Consider the following 20990-nt stretch of genomic DNA (forward strand, 5'->3'; position numbering starts at 1 on the left):
TATGCACTAGGCGTTTTAGGTAACCACTAACAAGGAATGTTTCATTCATTTCTATAGCTCGACTGTCATAATCTATCAAGTTAGAAAGATTCCTTCGGATCCGTAAGAACTGCCCGAATGGAATGCTCTGTTTCTGTGTGCAGGGATGGTAACTTTCAAAATGTAAAAGAGTGTCCTCGGCTGTGGGTTTGACATATATAAGTCAATTTCTAAGAACCCAGTGCCATAAAGGAATGAACTAGCATAATGTGTTACATTAACCACCGCAAGATGAATTTGAGATAATAAAAATTCAAGAACAAATATCAAAAATGCTAGCACCATCTGAATGCCTCCACCTCTTCCAAAACCTTCCCAGGTGCTTGGAAACACGCAACTGTCCTTGTATTGCTGAAGAAAACCTCTGCGTACCCTTCATGCTTGCCAACTACAGACCAATCTCCCTACTACCATATCCAGCCAAGATGTTCGACCAAATCATCAACAGACGCTTCACCAAATATCTCAAAGACCACCAACACTTCGACAACACTCAGTCTGGTTTCAGACCCAACCATAGCATGGAAACTGCTCTTATCGCTGCCATGGATGACATCTGCATAACTTTAGAAGAAGGAGACACGGTGGCCTACATCCTTCAGGACCTCTTTGTAGAATTTGACAATGTCTTGCACCCCATCCTCATCCAATGCCTACACAACATTGGAATCCAAGGATATGCACTCATTTGAATCTGCTCCTTGCTGACTGGAAGGACCAAGTCAGTCAGCTTGGCACCGTACACCTTGGACACCTGCAACCTCATCTGTGGAGTTCCGCAAGGATCCTCCCTGAGTCCAGCCCTCTTCAACGTATACATGATTCCTATAGCCAGCATCATCTGCTCTCACACAACAACGTCTTCTCCTAAGCCAGCAACATGTAACTCATTCTCTACCTCACAAACAAGACACCCAGTGCAGGTTTAAATTTCAATGCCTGCATGACTGAAATCGCCCACTGGATGAAAACCAACACTCTGAAGCTAACGACTGACAAGACCGAATTCATGAATTTCAGGAAGAGCACTTCACTGTGTGACTCTACCTGGTCTCCAACAGAGGTAGGACTGACGCCCATGCCAAAAACCTTGGGCTCGCCATCTACAACAATTTTGAAATGACCACAAAAATCAATACACTCACAGTCTCATGTTTCCATGCACTAAAGAGGAGGAGGAAAAGTTTTAATGGACCCAAACAGCACCCTGAAATCCATCACGCATGCCCTCATCACAAGCAACTTAGACTATAGGAGCACTGTCAATGCCAGGATCAACAAAAACTCATACAATTCAAACTCCTCACTCAAATTCTCAAGGCACTACAGAACACTGGCATAGCAAACCTCAACAATCACATCTGCTTTCATAAACCTTCCAGACAACTCCTCTCGTCCGGACTCCTATTTTTGCACATCTTACACAAATGGGAATCCAGATCCGGCAGCTGTGGCTTCTCTAAAATCGCTTGTAAAGCAAGGAAGGACAATAAGAGGTTCCTCCTCACTTCTTGAATTCCTCAAGAATCTGAAGACCTGGATTTCCAAGCAGTTCCAGTAGGCCCTAGGTTTGGCTAGACTAACACCTGCCCAGTGCCAGGATACCCTCTTGAGTGATAGTGTGCTCTAAAAATCTACATTAACAAATATATACTTTGGTGATATACATATATCTTCAAGGTATGTAGATGTGGAGCTAGGAATAGTAAATCAATACTTCCCTAAATGCGCTTACATTTTATATTTGTTCTCTATATTCTATCCACAGATTCTAGTCCCAAGATATTCTGGAGTTCGATATTCAGTAGTGCAACCAAAAATGTGCATATAGATGTGGAATTAACAATAATGTAACTCTAAATCTATCTATCTTGAAGATATGTCAATATCTTCAAGGTAGATAAATGTGGAGTTAAGAATAGTAAATTGATAGTTAATAATATATTTTTACCTTCACAAAATTCTGGTTGTCAATATTGTGGCTACAATATGATTTTTTGATTCGATAATCTGACATATAAACAAATTGTGAACTTCAATGCCTCAGTTTCGCAGAGCCATACCTGGTGTTCTTTACCAATAGGTTAGGATTAGGGCGCTGTTTTCTCACCCCACATAACCTTTTTGCTTCTACATGGAGTTAGATGTTGTCCTCTTTCTACTATATTTCTGTTTCTCCAGAAGAGTGCCCTCTTCACACTCTAGTAATATGACACACTTAGAACCTAGATTGTAGACATTTGTTCCTCAAAACTGATTTCTTCTTCGTCACTTCTGGTTTCTCAAAAAAGTAAAATTAAATGTCCTCTGCTACCCTCAGCTGATGGGTGCAGAGAGCTAAGGCTTTAAGGGGTATTTCGATAGGCTTCTCTAGGTAACACACAAGAACAACTAGTGGTAGATATGGTGGCCTCTTGGACAGAATCTCAAGAGTTTCTTATTAATTGAAATCTTTAAGACCACATTATGGGCTATGCATTTTATAACATGGATCAGGAACATTTCCTGTCAGTCTTTCTTTGATGGGAATATACCACATTTGGGTAATGTATGGTTGTGTCTATTCAATATTTTCAATACACTGCTCATCACTGCAGTTTTATCTCTGGTCCCCTTAGTGGTTTATGGTGGAGGACTGTAACACTCAAGAATATCCTTATATAGTAAGATTTGGGACCGAATGAGATGTTATGGGACAGGTTACTTCTCAACAGTTACTCTTATCAGTTCTACGTCTCTAGTCCTTGACCCTCAAAGGGAACGGACCTTCCTTCTAAGCACTGAGTACGCTTGGTATGTTAAAGATGCAAAGGAAGGAACTGGGGCTCTTTATTGCCAGAAGGTCTGATTCTAAAATACATTTAAAAATGTATGACAATAAAAAAAAATTGTAAGCTCTATGACTGCAGTACATATTGTTTTATATAAGAACAAATAATGTCCTGTCTCCAGGGTGAGGATTCCCCCCCATATAATGGAAAGTGTGATAATGACATGGGTTAAAAGCTCAGTTGTCTCCACAAACACCATATGGCACCTGCAGAGTAACTCATAGCAGCCCACTAATGTAAATCGCAAACTCTCTCTTACTCATCTTTCTTCCATCTCCCTCCTAGGGCTGCGACCCAAGGCAGGGTAAGAGTGCCACCCGCAATGACACCAACACGTTTCCCACACAGGCTTCAATTCTACTGCAATTCCTTTCCAAACAAGTGCTCACCTGTGGAGTATTATGGTATCCATACAGTAATGTGCGTTGGCGTCCCGAGATGGGGCATGAAGCGCTGTACAAATGCAATTTCAATTACAAAGTCATAAGCAATTATCACCCGCACACTTTGGCCTTGTGCGATCCTGTAGGGCTTTCAAGACCCCCTTTCGCTCCCCCATACTGATTTACGGCTCTGTGGGTGTCCTCTAGTTAAAAAGGTTATACTCGGACCCACAATCTTGAATTAAACGCTAATGGATTTAAATTGGACACTAGTGACAAAGAGCACACTTAATTATATGTACAGGCATATTTTTCTTTTTTTTTTACCCTATGCACAAGGGTGGAGGACTGATCAAATGTTTAGGAATTTACAGATAAACAACACATTTCCGATAATACACGTTGGAAGTGGTTACCATCTATTCTCTGCATGTGCAGTTCACACTCACTTGTAAATCCTAAACTGCGAGAAGTGCAGATGATTGCGAATCCGGCTGTTTATGCCATACCAGAGAACAATATACATAGATATATATATATATATTCACTTAAAAAACCATAGGTTTCACACATGTTATAGTTAGGTGGATATTTCACTCGTAAAAAAACAATGAAATTCCCCCGTTATAGTTAGTTCAGATAACTATAACTCGCGTGCCCGCAATCCTCTGCTCATGACGTCACATATTACATCACTCATGACATGGTCAGTGGCATCACTCTTGACATCACTGATGACATCATCCTTGTGATAGAGTGGCGGTCGCGCGAGTTATAGTTATCTGAACTAACTATAACGGGGGAATTTCATTGGTTTTTTACGAGTGAAATATCCACCTAACTATAACATGTGTGAAACCTATGGTTTTTTAAGTGAATTTGCAAGGTTTTTAAATGCTAATTCCTACCTATAACGTGTGTGAAACCTATGGTTTTTTCAGTGAATTTGTACGTTTTTTTAAATGCTAAGTTATGTATGTATTATTATTTTCTTTATATATTTATTTTACAATAAACTACGTATTACATTTTTCTTTAAGGTTTTTCACCGTGCGCGCACGGTGCGCGCACCCCCGCGTCTTAAAAAAAAAACAATTAAATGCTTTTTTCTGCCTTCGGGGTCCTTCAGAGACCCCCTGACAAAGGCTAGGGGGTCAGGAACTCTCTACCCTGCCCCCTTTTCACGTTCGCCACCTTCCTTTTCCACTCTCGCACTGAAAACAAACAAAATGGCGGCCGACACTTCCTGATTTTGACCGATTCGAACGTTGACTGACATGTAACAACCAATCAGAATTACGCTCGCGCACGTTAAGGCGCGCGCACGGTGCGCGCACGGTGCGCGGCTATAGATATGTATGTGCTTTTAACTGCAATTTTCTCAGGAACTACTGAACAGATTGACTCCATATATGCAAAAGGCACATCCCTGACCTGAGGACTACCTCTCTGCCAAATTTCAAGTAATTCTGTTCAGCCGTTCGGGCTGTACCTTCGACTTAAGGTCCCATGGGAAAATGCATGGGGAAAACGCGTTTTGGGACCCCCCTTTTTTCTCGGCCCCCGCTTGACGAATCCCCCCGAGACTTTCAGGGTAGGAGTTGAGCGGAGCGCCCCATCAGTTTTGAAAATTTCGCGAAGATTCATCAACCGGCGCCAAAGTTATTCAAAATAGAATTTTGAGATTTCCAATGGAAACACGGTCCTAACTATAACTATCTACTGGCGACCGCCAGTAGATTATATATATATATATATATATATATATATATATATATATATATATATATATATATATATATATATATATATATATATATCTTCTTTCGCCGTTGCCTGACAAATGCCTAAATGTTTTACTCTTACATCTTTCCTTTTCATATTAATGCTCTCTGAGTGTCTAGAAGCAGCAAAGGATCTGCTTTATTGGGCCCTGTGGTTAACTTTAAGAAACAGTTGAATAATTATTTAAAAAGTATCTGGAGCATGTTGAATTTGCAAGTATTGCCCAATCGACAAAATTGACATTTAAATCACCAGTTCAAAGATGCATGGGGAAAAGGGTGCGATATCACGTTGGATTGTTTTAGTTCTGCATTACAAGACCAGTAAATTATGTTAGAAGCAATTTCACCTCTAATTATGTTAGGAGGTCTGCTCATTTGGTCGTGTCATATGGAGATGGATGTTGAAAGGATTATCATTTGTAAACTTAACCTTGACCTGCGGGGAGAGTTTTCAAGATGAGGAAATGGCAGCCAGCCACACTCCAAGGGAATCGAATTAGCATGTCATGTAGACTAACACTGGCAGGACCCGGCCATTAATCCACTAACAACCGGGCACAAGAGCTCTATTTGTCTGATGATGAATCCAACGCGAAGAACGATTTCCTGCTGCTGTTTAATCAACTTGCAATTACATTGAATAGGCACAATATTAAAGTGCAATAGAATCTCGAGAGGACAAGTTATAAAATATAAACCTAAAAATACTTCCTCGAAGTTATTGGAGTGGGGGTAGACAAAATGTTTGCACTATTAACTTTTAAGGTTGGAAACAATTAGCAATATACTTTACATTACAATTCAAGTTTTTCAAATACACATTTTCATAATATATGATATATTTAACTTGTCAATCTTTTAATAGTTTAATATCTTTTCTTTTTTATCGGGCTGTTATATTGTACCCTCTACTTGTTCTTACATTCACTTGAATTGTCTAAAAGATCATTATTATTGTTTGATGTAATTGCACATTGTTCATATTTATTTCTCAATAAAGCATTTTTAAACTAAAGGTCGGAATCAAGAATTGTTGCATGATGTTCACCGTGCGAGCTTGAAATAAGAGAAAAATGACATTACTACCTGAAAATCGAGATCCATCAGATGCAAATTATTCTGCAATCTTCACAGGGTTACTATGTGAACTTATGTACACTATGCCTGCTGTGGAATCCATAACATACTTGCTAGTCAGGGATTTATATATAATAACATTCAATTGGGAAAATGGTTGAAGGCAAATAATACTGATTGAAAGTATTTTTTCCATGTCCATTGGTAAATGCAACAGCACTAGCACTTTAAATTCAGCAAAATGAATCCCAAACGCTGTCATGTGATCAAGGCAGGCAACTGCCGAAACGCATTATGGTGAGATCTGGTGATGCGGTGAATAAACCACAATACTTGCACTTACTTTCGGGTCCGCTCTTGTTTGTTGGCAGCAGGCGATATACAAGGAAAAGCAAGCAGTGGAAATATTATCCGGGTTGATTTCTTCCGGAGTAAGCGGACCCCCTCCCCGAGTGACGGCTTTGTGGCAAAGAAATCAGCATCTGGGGATACCGGTCGACACTGAGGATTCGGTGGTAGGCTGGGAAACCAGAAGCATAGCAAATTGCCGGAAACGGATACACGAAGGCCCCCTACCACAGCGAGGCATACACCAAAACGGAGAACGGCTCTGGCGGAGCACGGCGTGGTAGTAGCTCGGAGGAGTGAAGACACGCGAGGTGGCTGCACCAACTCTGGGAGAGGAGCTTGAGTATGTCAGATGAAGCCGCAGGGAAACCCTACGCCCTAGAAACATATTGGCAAAAACACAGGACCAAAATCAGAAGGGAAAGGAGAAAGGCTAGGAGAAGGCGCGAAACCTAAACGTCCGGCAAGGGGACGGGGAGCATGGAAACGCAATTAAATAGTGAAACAGCGCCCTATGCAACTCCCAAAAATACCAATACCATCATCAATTTATCAGATGGTGTGTTAAATGCAGAGGAGCAACTTCTTTCCCTAGGCTTGTCATTTCGCCCCGAGACGAATTTTAATTACACACAAACACGAGCAGACATCTATAGATATATTAGAAAGTTGAAATTGAGAAAATTTCACCAGCTACAATTTTCAAACAAGGATAAGACAACCAACATGACAGCAGTGGACACAACAAGTATTCCTGGCCTTACAGTGGCAGATGTAAGTGCACTGAGGGACTTACAAAGCCTGGAATAAGAAAATGCCATTAGAGAGGAGGAGGAAACGTATCAGGATTATATCAATGACTCACAAGGCAGTGGAATCTTGGATAATGAAACAAGTGCCAGACCTAACACAAACTTTAAATTGATAACAAAATTCACACCCATTATGCAGAGGGATTCAATAGATATTTTTAATGATCAGATTGTGGCCCAAATCACAAAACTGAACATGGAAATTAACAAGAATAAAAGGAAAAGGAAGTATGGTCAACTAATTGAGAGGCTACGGAAAGACAAAGAAGTGGTCATAAGAAACTCGGACAAAGATGGGATCATTGTCCTCTGGCCCTTGAAGGAGCATATGATTGAGGCCATGGGGCAATTGGGCAATACAGACTGCTACAGGAAAAGCTCCTTCCAGAAATACAAAACTACCTTGGATTGCTTTATGACGAAATTACTGGCATGGAAAAACTTAGGAATGTTGAGTCCTGACGAATACAAATATCTTAGGAAGGAACATCCGGTGATACCAAAAATCTATTTCATCCCCAAAGTCCATAAGGACAGACACAAGCCGCTGGGAAGACCAATTATCTCGGCCTGTGATGGGCCTTTTGAGAATATGTCGTGTTATATTGACTATTTCCTACAGGAACATGTCCAGGGCTTAGAGTCATATGTACAAGACACAAGCAATTTCTTGAGAAAAATCAACAACATACAATGGCAGAAATGATATCGCATGATATCATTGGCTGTGTCATCATTGTATACTTGTATAAAAAATGGGGATGGAATCAGAGCGACGGAATATTTTTTATCACGTAGGCCAATGCAATTTGTGCAACATAATAGGGTGATCATTGATTTGTTGACATTTTGTTTAAATAATAATTTGTTCCTTTTTAAGAATCAGATGTATCAACAGGTGCAGGGTGTAGCCATTGGGGCCAGCTTCTCCCCCAGTTACGCATGTTTATTCATGGGATGGTGGGAGGAGTTGGTCCTCAGGAAGCAATAGGGTCACGTCTGCAAAGATAATATAATCTGTTGGCTAAGATTCATAGATGATTTATTCATAATCTGGCGGGGAACAGAGGAAAACGCAGAACAATTTATAACACAATTGAATGTGAATGATGTAAACTTAAAGTTCACTTCAAATATCATAGAGGAAAGTGTTACCTTTTTGGATGTTGAAATTAATATTTATAACAACGCTATAGGCACTACCATGTATCGCAAAGATACGGCAGGCAATCCGTTATTACACACATCCAGCGCACATCCCCGCCATTTAGTAGATAGCATCCCCTATGGGGAAATGCTTCGAATAAGAAGGATATGTAGCAATGAATCAGAATGTCAAAAGAAACAAAAAGAGAGTAAAGCTAGATTTTTGGAAAGAGGATACAAGATGAAGGTAGTGGATAGAGCCATAACAAAATGATAAAACCCAGAGGAGAGCTATTAATTTACAGAAACAAATCTAAGAAATCAGTGGGATCACTGAATGAACCTATACGACTCATTATGTCATTCTCAAGGCAGGAAAAACAGATCAGAGAAATAATGAGACATAGCTGGCCCATAATCACGGATGATCCAGTCATAGGGCATAGTTTAACTAAAAAACGCGCTATTTCGTATAGGAAAACTGCTTCTTTGGGTAATGCCCTGGTTGCAATAATCCGGAGGACCAGAACACTGGCTCTTGGTTGTCCGCTAGAAAAGGGTTTTTTAAATGCAGTAGTTGCAAGGCATGCATGTTTGGTACTAACAAGACAGAATTTTGTACAGCTTTTAATAATGTTCCCCGACTTATTACTCAGCATTTGACATGCAAGACTGAATACGCGGTCTATGTTTTAGAATGTAGCTGTAGTTTAAAATATATCGGGAGCACCAAACTTGCGGTGCATAAGAGAATCCTACAGCATACAAGAGCGATTACCAATAACGACCCACGCTACCCTGATGCTAGACATTTTAAATAATGCCATGACAGCAACCTCTCACATTTGTAGCATTATGTGGTAGACGCAATCCCATTGGACAAAACAGGGGGCAACAGGGAAGCTAAACTGAGGAGACTGGAAACACAATTTATGTTACAGCTAGACACCAAGCAGCCGGGGGTTCGAAATACAAGCGAGGATCTCTACACTTATTTATGAAAATCACATATTTTATAAGAGTATGTTTTAATAATAATTTCTTTAATAAAATATATATGATAAACAGAGCCAGTGAAAGTAAACCCTTTTCAAGTACAAAATCTTTTCATGTTTCCGATCGTAAGCCAGCTATATTGCAGACATTATAATCTTAGCACGTTACTCTTTGCATGAAAATTAGATCTATAGATGTATCCAAATCGAACGAATCTCCTATTATTAAGGTATAAATAAGACTGTAAGTACTGCAAAATTATTCATAGAATTTCTGATGCATCGATATTATACCAAATATACATGGAATGTTTACAAAGCAATGTTATGGAATATTTCACCATTGATGGATGAATTTTTATGATTGAGTTGCATTTTAAGATATTATATGTATTTATTTATATATTTATATGATTATTTATTTACATATTTACGTCTATGTTTACAGCCATGGAAATCAATTGCATAATGTATCTATCAATCCTGTCATATAAAATTGCTTATTTGCACATGTTTGCACCCAATGGCCATACCTATATGGATTTGTTTCCAATATATAGATAAAGACAATGGTGCCGATTCCGATCCGGTAAAAAAAAATCCCGTACCCCACCACCGTACCCCAGCCCCGTACTTGGACGCACCGTACCCCAGCACCGTACCCCAGCCCCGTACTTGGACGCACCGTACCCCAGCACCGTACCACAGCCCCGTACTTGGACGCACTGTACCCCAGCCCTGTACTTGGACGCACCGTACCCCAGCCCTGTACTTGGACGCACCGTACCCCAGCACGGTACCCCAGCCCCGTACTTGGACGCACCATACCCCAGCACCGTACCCCAGCCCCGTACTTGGACGCACCGTACACCAGCACCGTACCCCAGCCCCGTACTTGGACGCACCATACCTCAGCACCATACCCCAGCCCCGTACTTGGACGCACCATACCCCAGCCCCATACTTGGACGCACCGTACCCCAGCACTGTACCCCAGCCCCGTACTTGGACGCACCGTACCCCAGCCCCGTACTTGTACGCACCGTACCCTAGCACCGTACCCCAGCCCCATACTTGGACGCACCGTACACCAGCACCGTACCCCAGCTCCGTACTTGAACGCACCGTACCCCAGCACCGTCCCCCAGCATCGTGTATGTATGGACCTTACAACAACATTGCGTATGCGAGCACGGTACAACAACATCGCGTATGTACGCACCTTACATACGCGAAAACGACTCATACTGATCCAGGACACTGTAAAACAGCACAAGGAGGGTCAATTCAAAACACGTCTACAGTAGAAAAAACATCAAAACGACTGACCTGGCACATCCAAACGGGCAAAAAGAGGCCCAAACTCACAACCACCTCTTATAACACACCCACCAAAATTTCAAACTCAGGCACACCCACAAATGTACCAATAAAAAGACATCACACACACAAACCATGAGCCTTTGCAACAGACTCACTGCAGCTACAGAGCACACCCCAAAAACTGCACCCATACACCTTAACATATACACCTTCACACACACTCCTTCACACATACCCCCTCTTCACATTCCCACACACACACACACCTTCACATTCACACCCACAACCATCCACACCCTCACCCCACACCATGCCCACAGACAAGAATCCAAAGTTCACAAGGGAAAAGCTGCACATCCTTGTCAACGAAGTCATCAGAGTCGAGCCACAGCTCTTTGGAACATTGGTCAGACAGACCAGCATAGCCGAAAAAGCACGCCTGTGGCAGAGGATCGTCGATAGGGTGAATGCTGTTGCGCCCATCAGAAGGGCTAGGAATGAATGCCAAGCCAGGTGGTACGATCTGCGGAGGGCAGCCAAGCGGAAAATTAACGAGGACTATGCCCAGAGCAACATCACTGGAGGTGGGCTGCCCCGCAGACCGGTACATTACCATCCCTGGTAGGAGAAGGTGATGGCCCTGCTTCCGCCGGTGGGAGTACACGGAGTCGAAAGAGTTGCAGAGCCTGGTGAGTACACAAACAACTTACGTAACATGGGGGTAATGGCATCCACACCCCAACTCCACCAAATGCACGCAACTACCCCCTGTGGTTCCGTGAATTCTGAACCCATTCAATGAAGGTTGTTGTATTGTGATGGTTTTGGTATCAGCGAACCGCGACTGACAAGTGCGGTATGCGTAAGCGTTTTCGTAATGCTACACCGATGGATTCACTGTGTATTTGACGATCTAGTATGCACCCTTGGGTTACATTTTGTGCATAACCGCCATTTTGTGGTTGCCCTCACATAGGCTAATGACTACAGGATGACTGTGGCCAAGCGAGCCTCTAGGGACGCATACACCTTAGCTTGAGTTCGTGTTGACTCCTGTTTGACCTGAGTCAACTGACCCTGTTGCCCAAGGCTAAACTTGTTGAGCCAGTACCTTGTTAAGCAGCTGGTCAGATAGAGATCAAAGAGCAGGACATTATTGATTCTATGGCACACGCACACACCCCTCTATCTTGCTTCTCATCTGTTTCTGCTCCTTCCTTTTATGGCCTTATGGCCTAATTATTGATTTGGGTTGAGGTCTTTTATGATGGGCCCGTCCGGCCTGTTCGAGCAAGAATGCTGGATTTATGCCTTGTCATTGACGATGGGTTGGATAACTGAAAGTGGGTTTGTCGTTATGTGATGCCTCTGTGAATATCATCCTCTGATTGGTCAAGTTTGTGAGTAATTGATGCTAGCCAGGAACTTGGTTTTTGGCATAAAAGACGATGCTCCGCTCTTTTAGGTTGAGCAGTCTCTGAGAACATACACCGTGTTGTACTTCTAGGATCTCTGTTACTGGCTGCAGCTAATAAATTTGATCTTTGACATCAACAGAAGAATCCCGTGTCTCTGTACTCTAAGACAGGTGAACCCGAAGACTTCGGGCGTGTCCCCTGCGCCGCTGGGATTAAATCCTGGTTCTTCAGTTGGCGCCCAACTCTGGGGCGACTTCAGCGGTACTGGTCCAAGCCTGAAGATCGTGAGGAGCTTCGTGTGAAAATTCTGGAGGGAGGCCTACCACTTCATCGACCCCTGTATGTCGTTGTGGTCCGAAAGTCTTTGCTGCGAAGTTCCCCGCATTCCGACGGCTACAAAGGACTGCTGCCCTGACTGTCGCCCTGTCTTGGAGCCCTTTGATGACTTGTAAAGCGAGACGATAGACAGGTCTTCTGGCGACGTCATCGATATTTCAGTTAAGTATGAGTGGAACGTCTCCCAGTCCTTAGTTTGTTTTGGTATCCTTCGGGATCGCTTTGATTTGGTACCTGCAGGCCCCAAAGCCGAGGGACTCGTGTATTCACGAGGCTATTGTTTTGATATTCCCTTGAAGTTTGAAGCTAGACTAGTGAGCGAAGATGCCTGGTCTTAGCAGACTTGGAAAGATATTTTGTTATGATTGTAAAAGGGATTCCCGATTGGAGGACTCGTGTCCGGTGCCTCCGATTGGAACTCCGACCTATGAGCTCTATTTAAAACACGGCGTGGGCCCCATCACGTATAATGATGTATGGATTAGGTATACTAGGAAGGATGGTGTCCTAAAATGGCCCCAATATGGTAGTTATGACACGGAGATTTTAGATAATTTAGAAGTTAGACTCTTCAAAAAGAAAGCCCGGCCGGCAATGTTCGACTCTTTCCGCCTTTGGCGAAAAGAAGCCAAACAGAAGGAAATTAAGTTAGCGAAACAAAATAAGCGTGCACGAGGTATGTCGATGGTGCAGGCTGCTATACAGTTTAAGGATAATGAGGAAGAGCAAGAAAGCGAACAGATGTTTAGGCAACGTCAATTAGCGGTAGACAAATGTTATCCAGCTTTGCCGCCTCAACAGCAAGAAGAAAAGAAAGATCTTGCGAAAGATCCTTTAATGTCGCATCTATTAAGTTCACCACCCCCTTATGCTCAGAGTGCTACTGCACCTCCGCCACTTGTAGTTGCTCAACCCCCGTTGTTTTACCTCCAGTGGTTCCTCAACAGCCAGGACTCCCTCTACTGGCTACTACTGCTTCGGCGAAGCCTTCTCAAGGGCCGCCGTCTTTGCTACCTCCTTCGTCTGCTACTCCTATACCTGTGTTGTCTGTTCCTTCTGTTACTGTTCCGACTTCGGTTCCTTCTCATTCTGCTTGGTCCCCTGTTCTCTTGTCACCTTCTCCTTCTGCTCGACGGAGAATGACTGATGCGGTTGCTAGTCTTACTCTTTTTTCTCCTCTAATGGGTTCATTGGGTATGTCTCCTGTTGTAGAGCGTAAGCAATTGCGTAGTCAATTGCCTGGTCCTAATGAACAGACAGTGTTGGATCACTTGGCGCGTAAATGGGTTATCTTTCCTTCGCACTATGATCTTGAGTGTGTTATGGATGTTTTCCATCAATGGGAAGCACCGAAACAGAGATACGTATTTGATATGATGTGTTCTTTCCTTCGTGAACAGTGGGAAGATAGTGAGGTAGGGCAGACTCCGCCTGAGTTGTTCCGTGTGCGGTCCGAGTTTGCGAAAGGAACTATAGTGGGTCTTGATGTTGAAAGAGCAGTCGCGACATTGTTGTCGTTTAGGAGTGAGTTTCCTTCTAAGTCATTATTTGAGCCTGATTCTTCAGTTAGGAGAAAGGCACGTCAATACCCGATGCGTGAGGTTCCTCCCGTTTGGAGACCTGGTGATGCGAATGCTAATCCACCTGTTCTGGCACATTTCCAGCGCGTTTGGGTACATGTTCCATGGAAGCGTGCCGAAGTCCTAGCTCTAAAGCAGACTCTGCCTGATCCACGTAAAAATCCTGCGGGGTTTTATAAGGAGCTATCTCAAACTGCGGATTCATGTATTATGAATTTGGCTGATATAGATATGTTATTTGGGAATGTTGTACCACAGCCTATATGGAGTAAGATTCGTCATACGGATCATGCGCAGGAATTAGGTGATACATGGAATAACCTTAGAACTGCAGATGAAAGACAAATAGGTGGTGCTAAACCCGAGAATGTGATTGCTGATCTCCCTGGTAGAATTATTGATTATATGAAGACTTTGATGCCTGCTATGCGTGTCAATTGGGACAAGTTGTCTGCATGCAAGCAGAAGAAAGACGAAACTGTGTCCGACTTTTTCACTCGATTTGAAGAGACATTTGCAGACCACAGTGGCCAAGACATGAGTACAGAAGGTGGTCAAAGGTTGTTCGTTGACAAGTTTGTGCATAATTTGCTTCCCGAGTTGTGCAATAGGTTGAAGGATTCTGAAAGTGCCTGGGCTGTTTCTTCGTCAGCACAGATATTGGCTACTGCCCAGTACTATGAGAATAGAAATAAGGATGAGATAGAGAAAGCGGATAAAAAGACTAAAGAATTGAAGACTAAGGTTCTTTTGCAGCAAGCATACCCGCCTCGCAATACCCAGCGTGATTATCAGCAACCCCAACAATATCAGAGAAACTCGCAAAGGTTCGAGTCTTCTCAACAGCGTTTTTCTGTAGGCCCTAATCAGTCACTTCAAGAATAGTTGCCCGATTTTATTACAGCGCACGAATGGTGTTTCTGGTATGAGAGGTCGAGGTGTTCAACAAGCTCCGCGAGGTCGAGGACGTGGTATGTTTCAGATTGCACGTTCCTTGCCTCCGCAGAATTCGATGAATTGTTTTGATCAACAGAATGGTGCGTCTGGTAGGACGGCTCAGTACTATGCGGATGATTATTACGTTGAAGGTGAGAATATGGAAGGTAATGATTGCTAGGACAGCCACAGACAAAGAGAGAGAGTCGTTTCAGTTCCAGTAGATCAGAGTGGACCTTATGTTGAAGTGATTGCATCAGGTGTGTCAGAGCCTTTTCTGTTGGATACTAGTGCTGCGAAGAGTTCTATCATGCACTCTAAACTCCCTATCGCACCTTTGTCTGGCTCAACGAATGTTTCAGTAGGTTTTTCTGGCGCCCCGGTTAGAAATCCGATTTCTAGTCCTTTGTCTCTTTCTGTTGGACCGTGTGACTTCGAAGCACCCCTCATTCTGACGACAGGTTGTGGTGAGAACTTGTTGGGATTGGACTTGTTGAAGAGATTGTATGCGACGCTTTATTGTTCTCCTTCAGGAGTGCAGCTTACATTGGGAAAGAGAGTGATCACTCCGATGTATTTGGCTAAAGACCAACTTCCAGCTGAATTGCCTTCTCTTCCTGATTCTCTTTGGGCTACTGGTCCTAATGATGTGGGTCTCTTGGAGATTCCGCCATATGTTGTGACATTGAAGGCGAATGCTAGATTGCCACGCATTCCACAGTATCGTATCTCAAGTGATGGTGAAAGAGCAGTTTGGGCTATCATCTCTGATCTAATTGAGAAAGGTGTGATTGAGGAAACAAGAGGTAATGTGTGCAATAGTCCAGTGTTGCCTGTTCTGAAAAGGACCGATTCTTCACAACCTCCTGTATATAGGTTTGTGATCGATCTTTGCGAGGTGAATAAGATCGTTGTTCCACAATTCCCTGTTGTGCCTGATATCACCGCTTTACTGACTTTGATTCCGGCTACAGCCACGTGGTTTTCAGTGATTGATTTGAAAAATGCTTTCTTCAGCATCCCAATTGCCGTGGAGAGTAGAGATATCTTTGGCTTCTCTTTAGGAGGCCGAAGTTTTCGGTTTAAACGCGCTCCTCAAGGCTATTGTGAGAGTCCATCGATCTATAGTCAAGCTTTGAAGACGCAACATGATTTGTTGGTTTTACCTGATGGTGCCGCCCTTATTCAGTATGTTGACGATCTATTAGTCGCTGCTGACAATGAAGAGACTTGTAGAGAGGCTACTCTGTCGTTGTTACGTCACTTGTCTGATTTCCATCATAAGGTTTCTCTTTCGAAGTTGCAGTATTGCCGACAAGAAGTTACCTACTTAGGTCACCTCTTATCGAAGGAGGGAAGAAGATTGACCCCAGAAAGAATTCAAACGATTGTGAAAATGAGTGTGCCTACGACACAGAGAGAAGTGCGTGCATTTCTAGGTATTACATCGTACTGTAGACAGTGGATTGCTAATTTTGCGTTGCTTGCAAAACCTTTGATAGCTCTTACTGTTAAGGATACTCCGAATCCTATTCCTTGGACTGACGAATGTCAGAAGAGTTTTTCAGAATTGCGTGATTCCCTGTGTTCGGCTCCTGTGTTGGGTACCCCCGATTACAGTAAACCTTTCACATTGTATGTCCACGAGAGAGAGGGATGTGCATTGTCAGTTTTGACTCAACAGTTTGGCGATAAGCAACGTCCATGTGCTTATTTTTCGTCGACTTTGGATCCGGTAGCTAGAGCGTTGCCGAGTTGTTTGAGAGCTACAGCGGCAGCGGCTGTTTCAATCCGACAGTCTGCTGGTTTGGTGATGGACAATACACTGTGATGGTTCCACATGCAGTGGATACCTTGCTGAACCGTACCAAGACACAGCACTTAACTAGTGCTCGGTTGTCAGGTTACAAATTGAACTTGTTAGCAAGTCATGTACATATAAAAAGATGCAACACGTTGAATCCAGCCACGTTGTTGCCGATCTCAACTGAGACAGATGATACCGAACAGCATTATTGTTTTCTTAGGACTGAGGAAGAAACGAAAGGGAGGATAGACCTTAGGGACACTCCTCTTGCAGAATGTGATGGTACTTTATGGGTTGATGGTTCGTGCTTCAAGCTTCCGAATGGTGATACGACTGCGGCATATGCGGTTACGACTTTGCATACGATTGTTGAAGCTGCTCGTATCCCACATAATTCAGCACAAGCGGCAGAGTTGATTGCATTGACAAGAGCGTGTGTGTTGTCGAAAGGGAAAAGAGTGACTGTGTACACTGACAGCCAGTATGCGTTCAGTGTTGCTCTTAGCTTTGGACGATTGTGGAGAGAACGTGGGTTTCTGACTTCGCATGGGACCAAGATCCAACATGGTCAATTGGTGAATGAACTTCTTGAATCTCTTACTCTGCCGTTGCAAGTTGCGATCGTGAAATGCAGTGCGTATAAGAAAGTCACGGATGATGTTGGTCGTGGTAATGCGTTTGCAGATGAAGTCGCGAAAGAGACTGCGAGAGATGTGATGAGTCGAATGTATGTTGCGGGTTCGGCGAGATGGGTTCCAGATAGAAGTATGTGTGAAGATACGATTGAGAGTGTGAAATCCATCCAAGCTGAAGCTACAGAGAAAGAGTTGAATGAATGGAGAGAAAGCAAGGGTAAATTGGATTCGAATGGTTGTTGGGTTGAGTTGTCAGAGCATCAGCGATGGTTGTTGCCTGATGCGTATGTACTTCCAGTGGTTACAATGGCACATGGAATGGCCCATATCAGTGTGAAAGGGATTTGTAAGTTGTTGGCCCCAGTATGGCAAAATGCTGGAATTCCTAAGTATGCAGAGAATTTGGTCAAGAACTGTATGGTTTGTTTGATGTACAATCCTGGTAAGGGAACTCCAACTCCAGCTGGTCATTTTGCTCCTCCCACGTATCCGTTTGAGGCTTTGCAGCTAGATTTCATCCACATGGAGAGGTGCAACAACCTAAAGTATGTCCTAGTGGTTGTTTGCTCTTTTTCTAGATGGGTGGAAGCCTACCCTTTGAAGGACAATACTGCCTTGTCCACAGCTAAAGCCCTTATTAAGGAATTTTTCCCTAGGTATGGGTTGCCGAGAATGGTCTGGAGTGACAATGGGAGTGAATTTGTGGGTCAAGTGATGAAGAGAGTGTGTGATGGGTTAGGAATCCGGCAGAAGTTCCGCGCTGCCAATCATCCCCAGTCAGCTGGTCTAGTTGAGTGCTACAATGGCACGTTAAAATTGAAATTGGCCAAAATTCAAGCGAGCTCTGGTCTACAATGGCCTGATGCTTTGCCGTTAGCCCTTCTGTCCACAAGAATGACTGTGCATTCGCGAATGGGTCTGAGTCCTTATGAGGTTGTGTTTGGTCGCCCGGCAAAAATTTGGGGAGTGCCGCGGCCGACAATTAGTGAGATAGAACACCCTGTATTGCTTGACTACCTGTACGAATTGACGGCTAAATTGCGTGTTCTGCATCAACAGGTTCATGATACTTTGCCACAGGTTTCTGAAGATCCAGGGCACACCATTGAACCTGGCGCGTGGGTGCTCGTGAAGAATTTTCAGCAAACCAAGAACGAGCAGCCCCGCTGGACAGGACCTTACCTGGTGTTATTATCTACCCGTTCTGCGGTACGAGTGCACGGTTAAAAGAACTGGATTCACGGCGTACATTGTAAGAGGGCCCCGTTGCCTCTACCGTACGACCGGTGGGTCCAAAAAGGACTTCCTGATTCTGAGACTGAGACCGTGCCTCGTTCTCTGCTTTTCAGCGATGCCCGTTTGATTGGAACAAACACTGAGCCAGAAAGCGATAATCTTCTTCAAGAAGCTGTGCCTCCATCGAACCGTTTGAACACTGTTAAACCTGAGCTACTTTTCCGAGAACAGACATTGCCTGGCAAAGAGCGTTATAATTTGCGACCAAGAGTCGCGGGACAAATAACAAATTAAGCTCCTTCTTTGCTATTTTTTTTAAGGTTAGCTCCCCTCCGAGAAACTATTTTGATTTTTGTTTTTCGAACCACCAACCAGGTTCAGCTGTAGGGTCGCGGTGCCAAATCCTTTGAGTGCAAGCCGAAGACGTTAGGTCGACGGTTCTGGTTGGTCTAAGGGTGTTCCCTGGACCGACAGGCGCATTCCTTAGCAGGGAACACCCATCCGCCGCAAGCAGCACGATTAGAGGATGGAGTTTTTCGGGATGGAGAGGCCTACTAAAAGAATGAGCTTCAAGAACGAAATGTGTATAATAATGAGTAGAAAACGTTTTTTAATATTATGTCTGTTTATACTGTTTAGTTTAATGATGTTTTTAATTGGATATGTGACATTCTCTATTCAAGTAACGTTCATGCTCACTGCACAACCCATGCCTCCTCCTACTGTTTCTTCGCATTCTTTTCACCCTCTGTCCAAACATGAGTCCATTAGGAGAATGGAATTCACTAATAATTCCTTTGTTCAGCTTCTGCACCAACACCAGCTAGTAGTGAACACAACTAATTGTTGGGTGTGTGGCCTTATGCCCCATACTACCGATAAAGGTATTCCTTACCTGGTCCTGCCATTTAGCTACAATGGTTTTGTGTGGGCATACAGAACAATGTTCATGTATGCCTGTGAAGTTAACCCCCTACGTTCTGTGAAGGATAATCCGAAGAATAGCGCTCTGGTCAAGGGAATAGTCGACATGATTAGAGGAATAGGTTCTTATGAGACTATCCCGAGAGATGAGACGCTAGCGTATATTGGATGGAACGTTACTGGATAAGGAGCTAGTCTGAGTGGGAACCAGCGAGCGAAGAGATCCTCTCCGATTTGGATAGTACCCCATCAGGGTCATTACTGTCTTCAAGGTAATGGCAAGAATCCTAGAGCTCAGCTAGGGAAGAGTGTTTGCACTGAGACATATGTTTTTGCATCCCAGACTTCCCCACTGTTTCTAGCAGCTAAGGGTACCTACTTCATTTGCCATGACAGAGCGTATACATGGTTGCCCCCTGATTTCTCGGGCACATGTTTTGTCTCGTTCTTGTTACCTCCTACATTTACAGCTGCGGCAGATTACCACAAGATGAGAGTCGTTAGAGGTGTCTTCAGAAAGGAAGATACCGCAGGACAAGAATTCCTTGAAGGGTTTTCTGCCGTTTTGGGGACCTATGGTTAACAGCAGAAACATACGGCAATTGACGAGAGTAGTTGAGTCCACCATAGTCAAGACTGCCGGCGCCTTTAGTAATTTGACTGCTGAGCTCCAGTCGGATCGCCTTATGACTCTTCAGAACAGAGTTGCGTTAGATGTCATACTTGCAGATAGAGGAGGGGTCTGTAAATTGATCCAATCAAGCTGTTGTGTTTTCATTCCAGACAACGCTCCGACAGTTTTCCAAGCCATCTCCAAGCTACATAAGCTCTCTGAGTCCGTACATGTGGACGAAGGAGATTGGTCGTTAATAGGATGGTTCTGGGAATTGTTATCCACCTGGGGATGGAAGATTCTGATGGTCATTGGGATGGTATTAGCTATCCTTTTCCTGTTCTGTCTTTGTATACAGTGTTCTCCTGCTATCTGTGGCCTTTTTGTTACCTCGTGTTCGAGGAGACCTGTCCAGAGAGAGTTACTAAGTACCAGGATGATGCTACAGCAACATCTCAATGATCTGATGAATATAGACCTGGATTCAGATTGACGTGAGTTTAGGTTATTGCCTATGTAAGGGCAAAAGGAGGGTCTGTGGTTCCGTGAATTCTGAACCCATTCAATGAAGGTTGTCGTATCGTGATGGTTTTGGTATCAGCGAACCGCGACTGACAAGTGCGGTATGCGTAAGCGTTTTCGTCATGCTACACCGATGGATTCACTGTGTATTTGACGATCTAGTCTGCACCCTTGGGTTCCATTTTGTGCATAACCGCCATTTTTTGGTTGCCCTCACATAGGCTAATGACTACAGGATGACT

At 43.6% G+C, this 20990-nt stretch overlaps 1 protein-coding gene across 1 annotated transcript in view; it reads left to right on the forward strand.

Annotated features, from left to right (window-relative positions):
- The first annotated feature begins 982 nt into the window (after positions 1-982).
- LOC146855231 (uncharacterized) overlaps positions 983-20990 on the forward strand; it is a 41961-nt gene continuing 21953 nt past the window's right edge. Inside the window, exons 1-2 of the mRNA XM_085651099.1 lie at positions 983-1102; positions 7417-7926. Of these exons, the coding sequence (XP_085507225.1) occupies positions 983-1102; positions 7417-7926 (630 nt within the window). The remainder of the gene's footprint in view (positions 1103-7416; positions 7927-20990) is intronic.

This window comes from Triturus cristatus, chromosome 4_1 (assembly GCF_964204655.1).
Source record: "Triturus cristatus chromosome 4_1, aTriCri1.1, whole genome shotgun sequence".
NCBI lineage: Eukaryota > Metazoa > Chordata > Amphibia > Caudata > Salamandridae > Triturus > Triturus cristatus.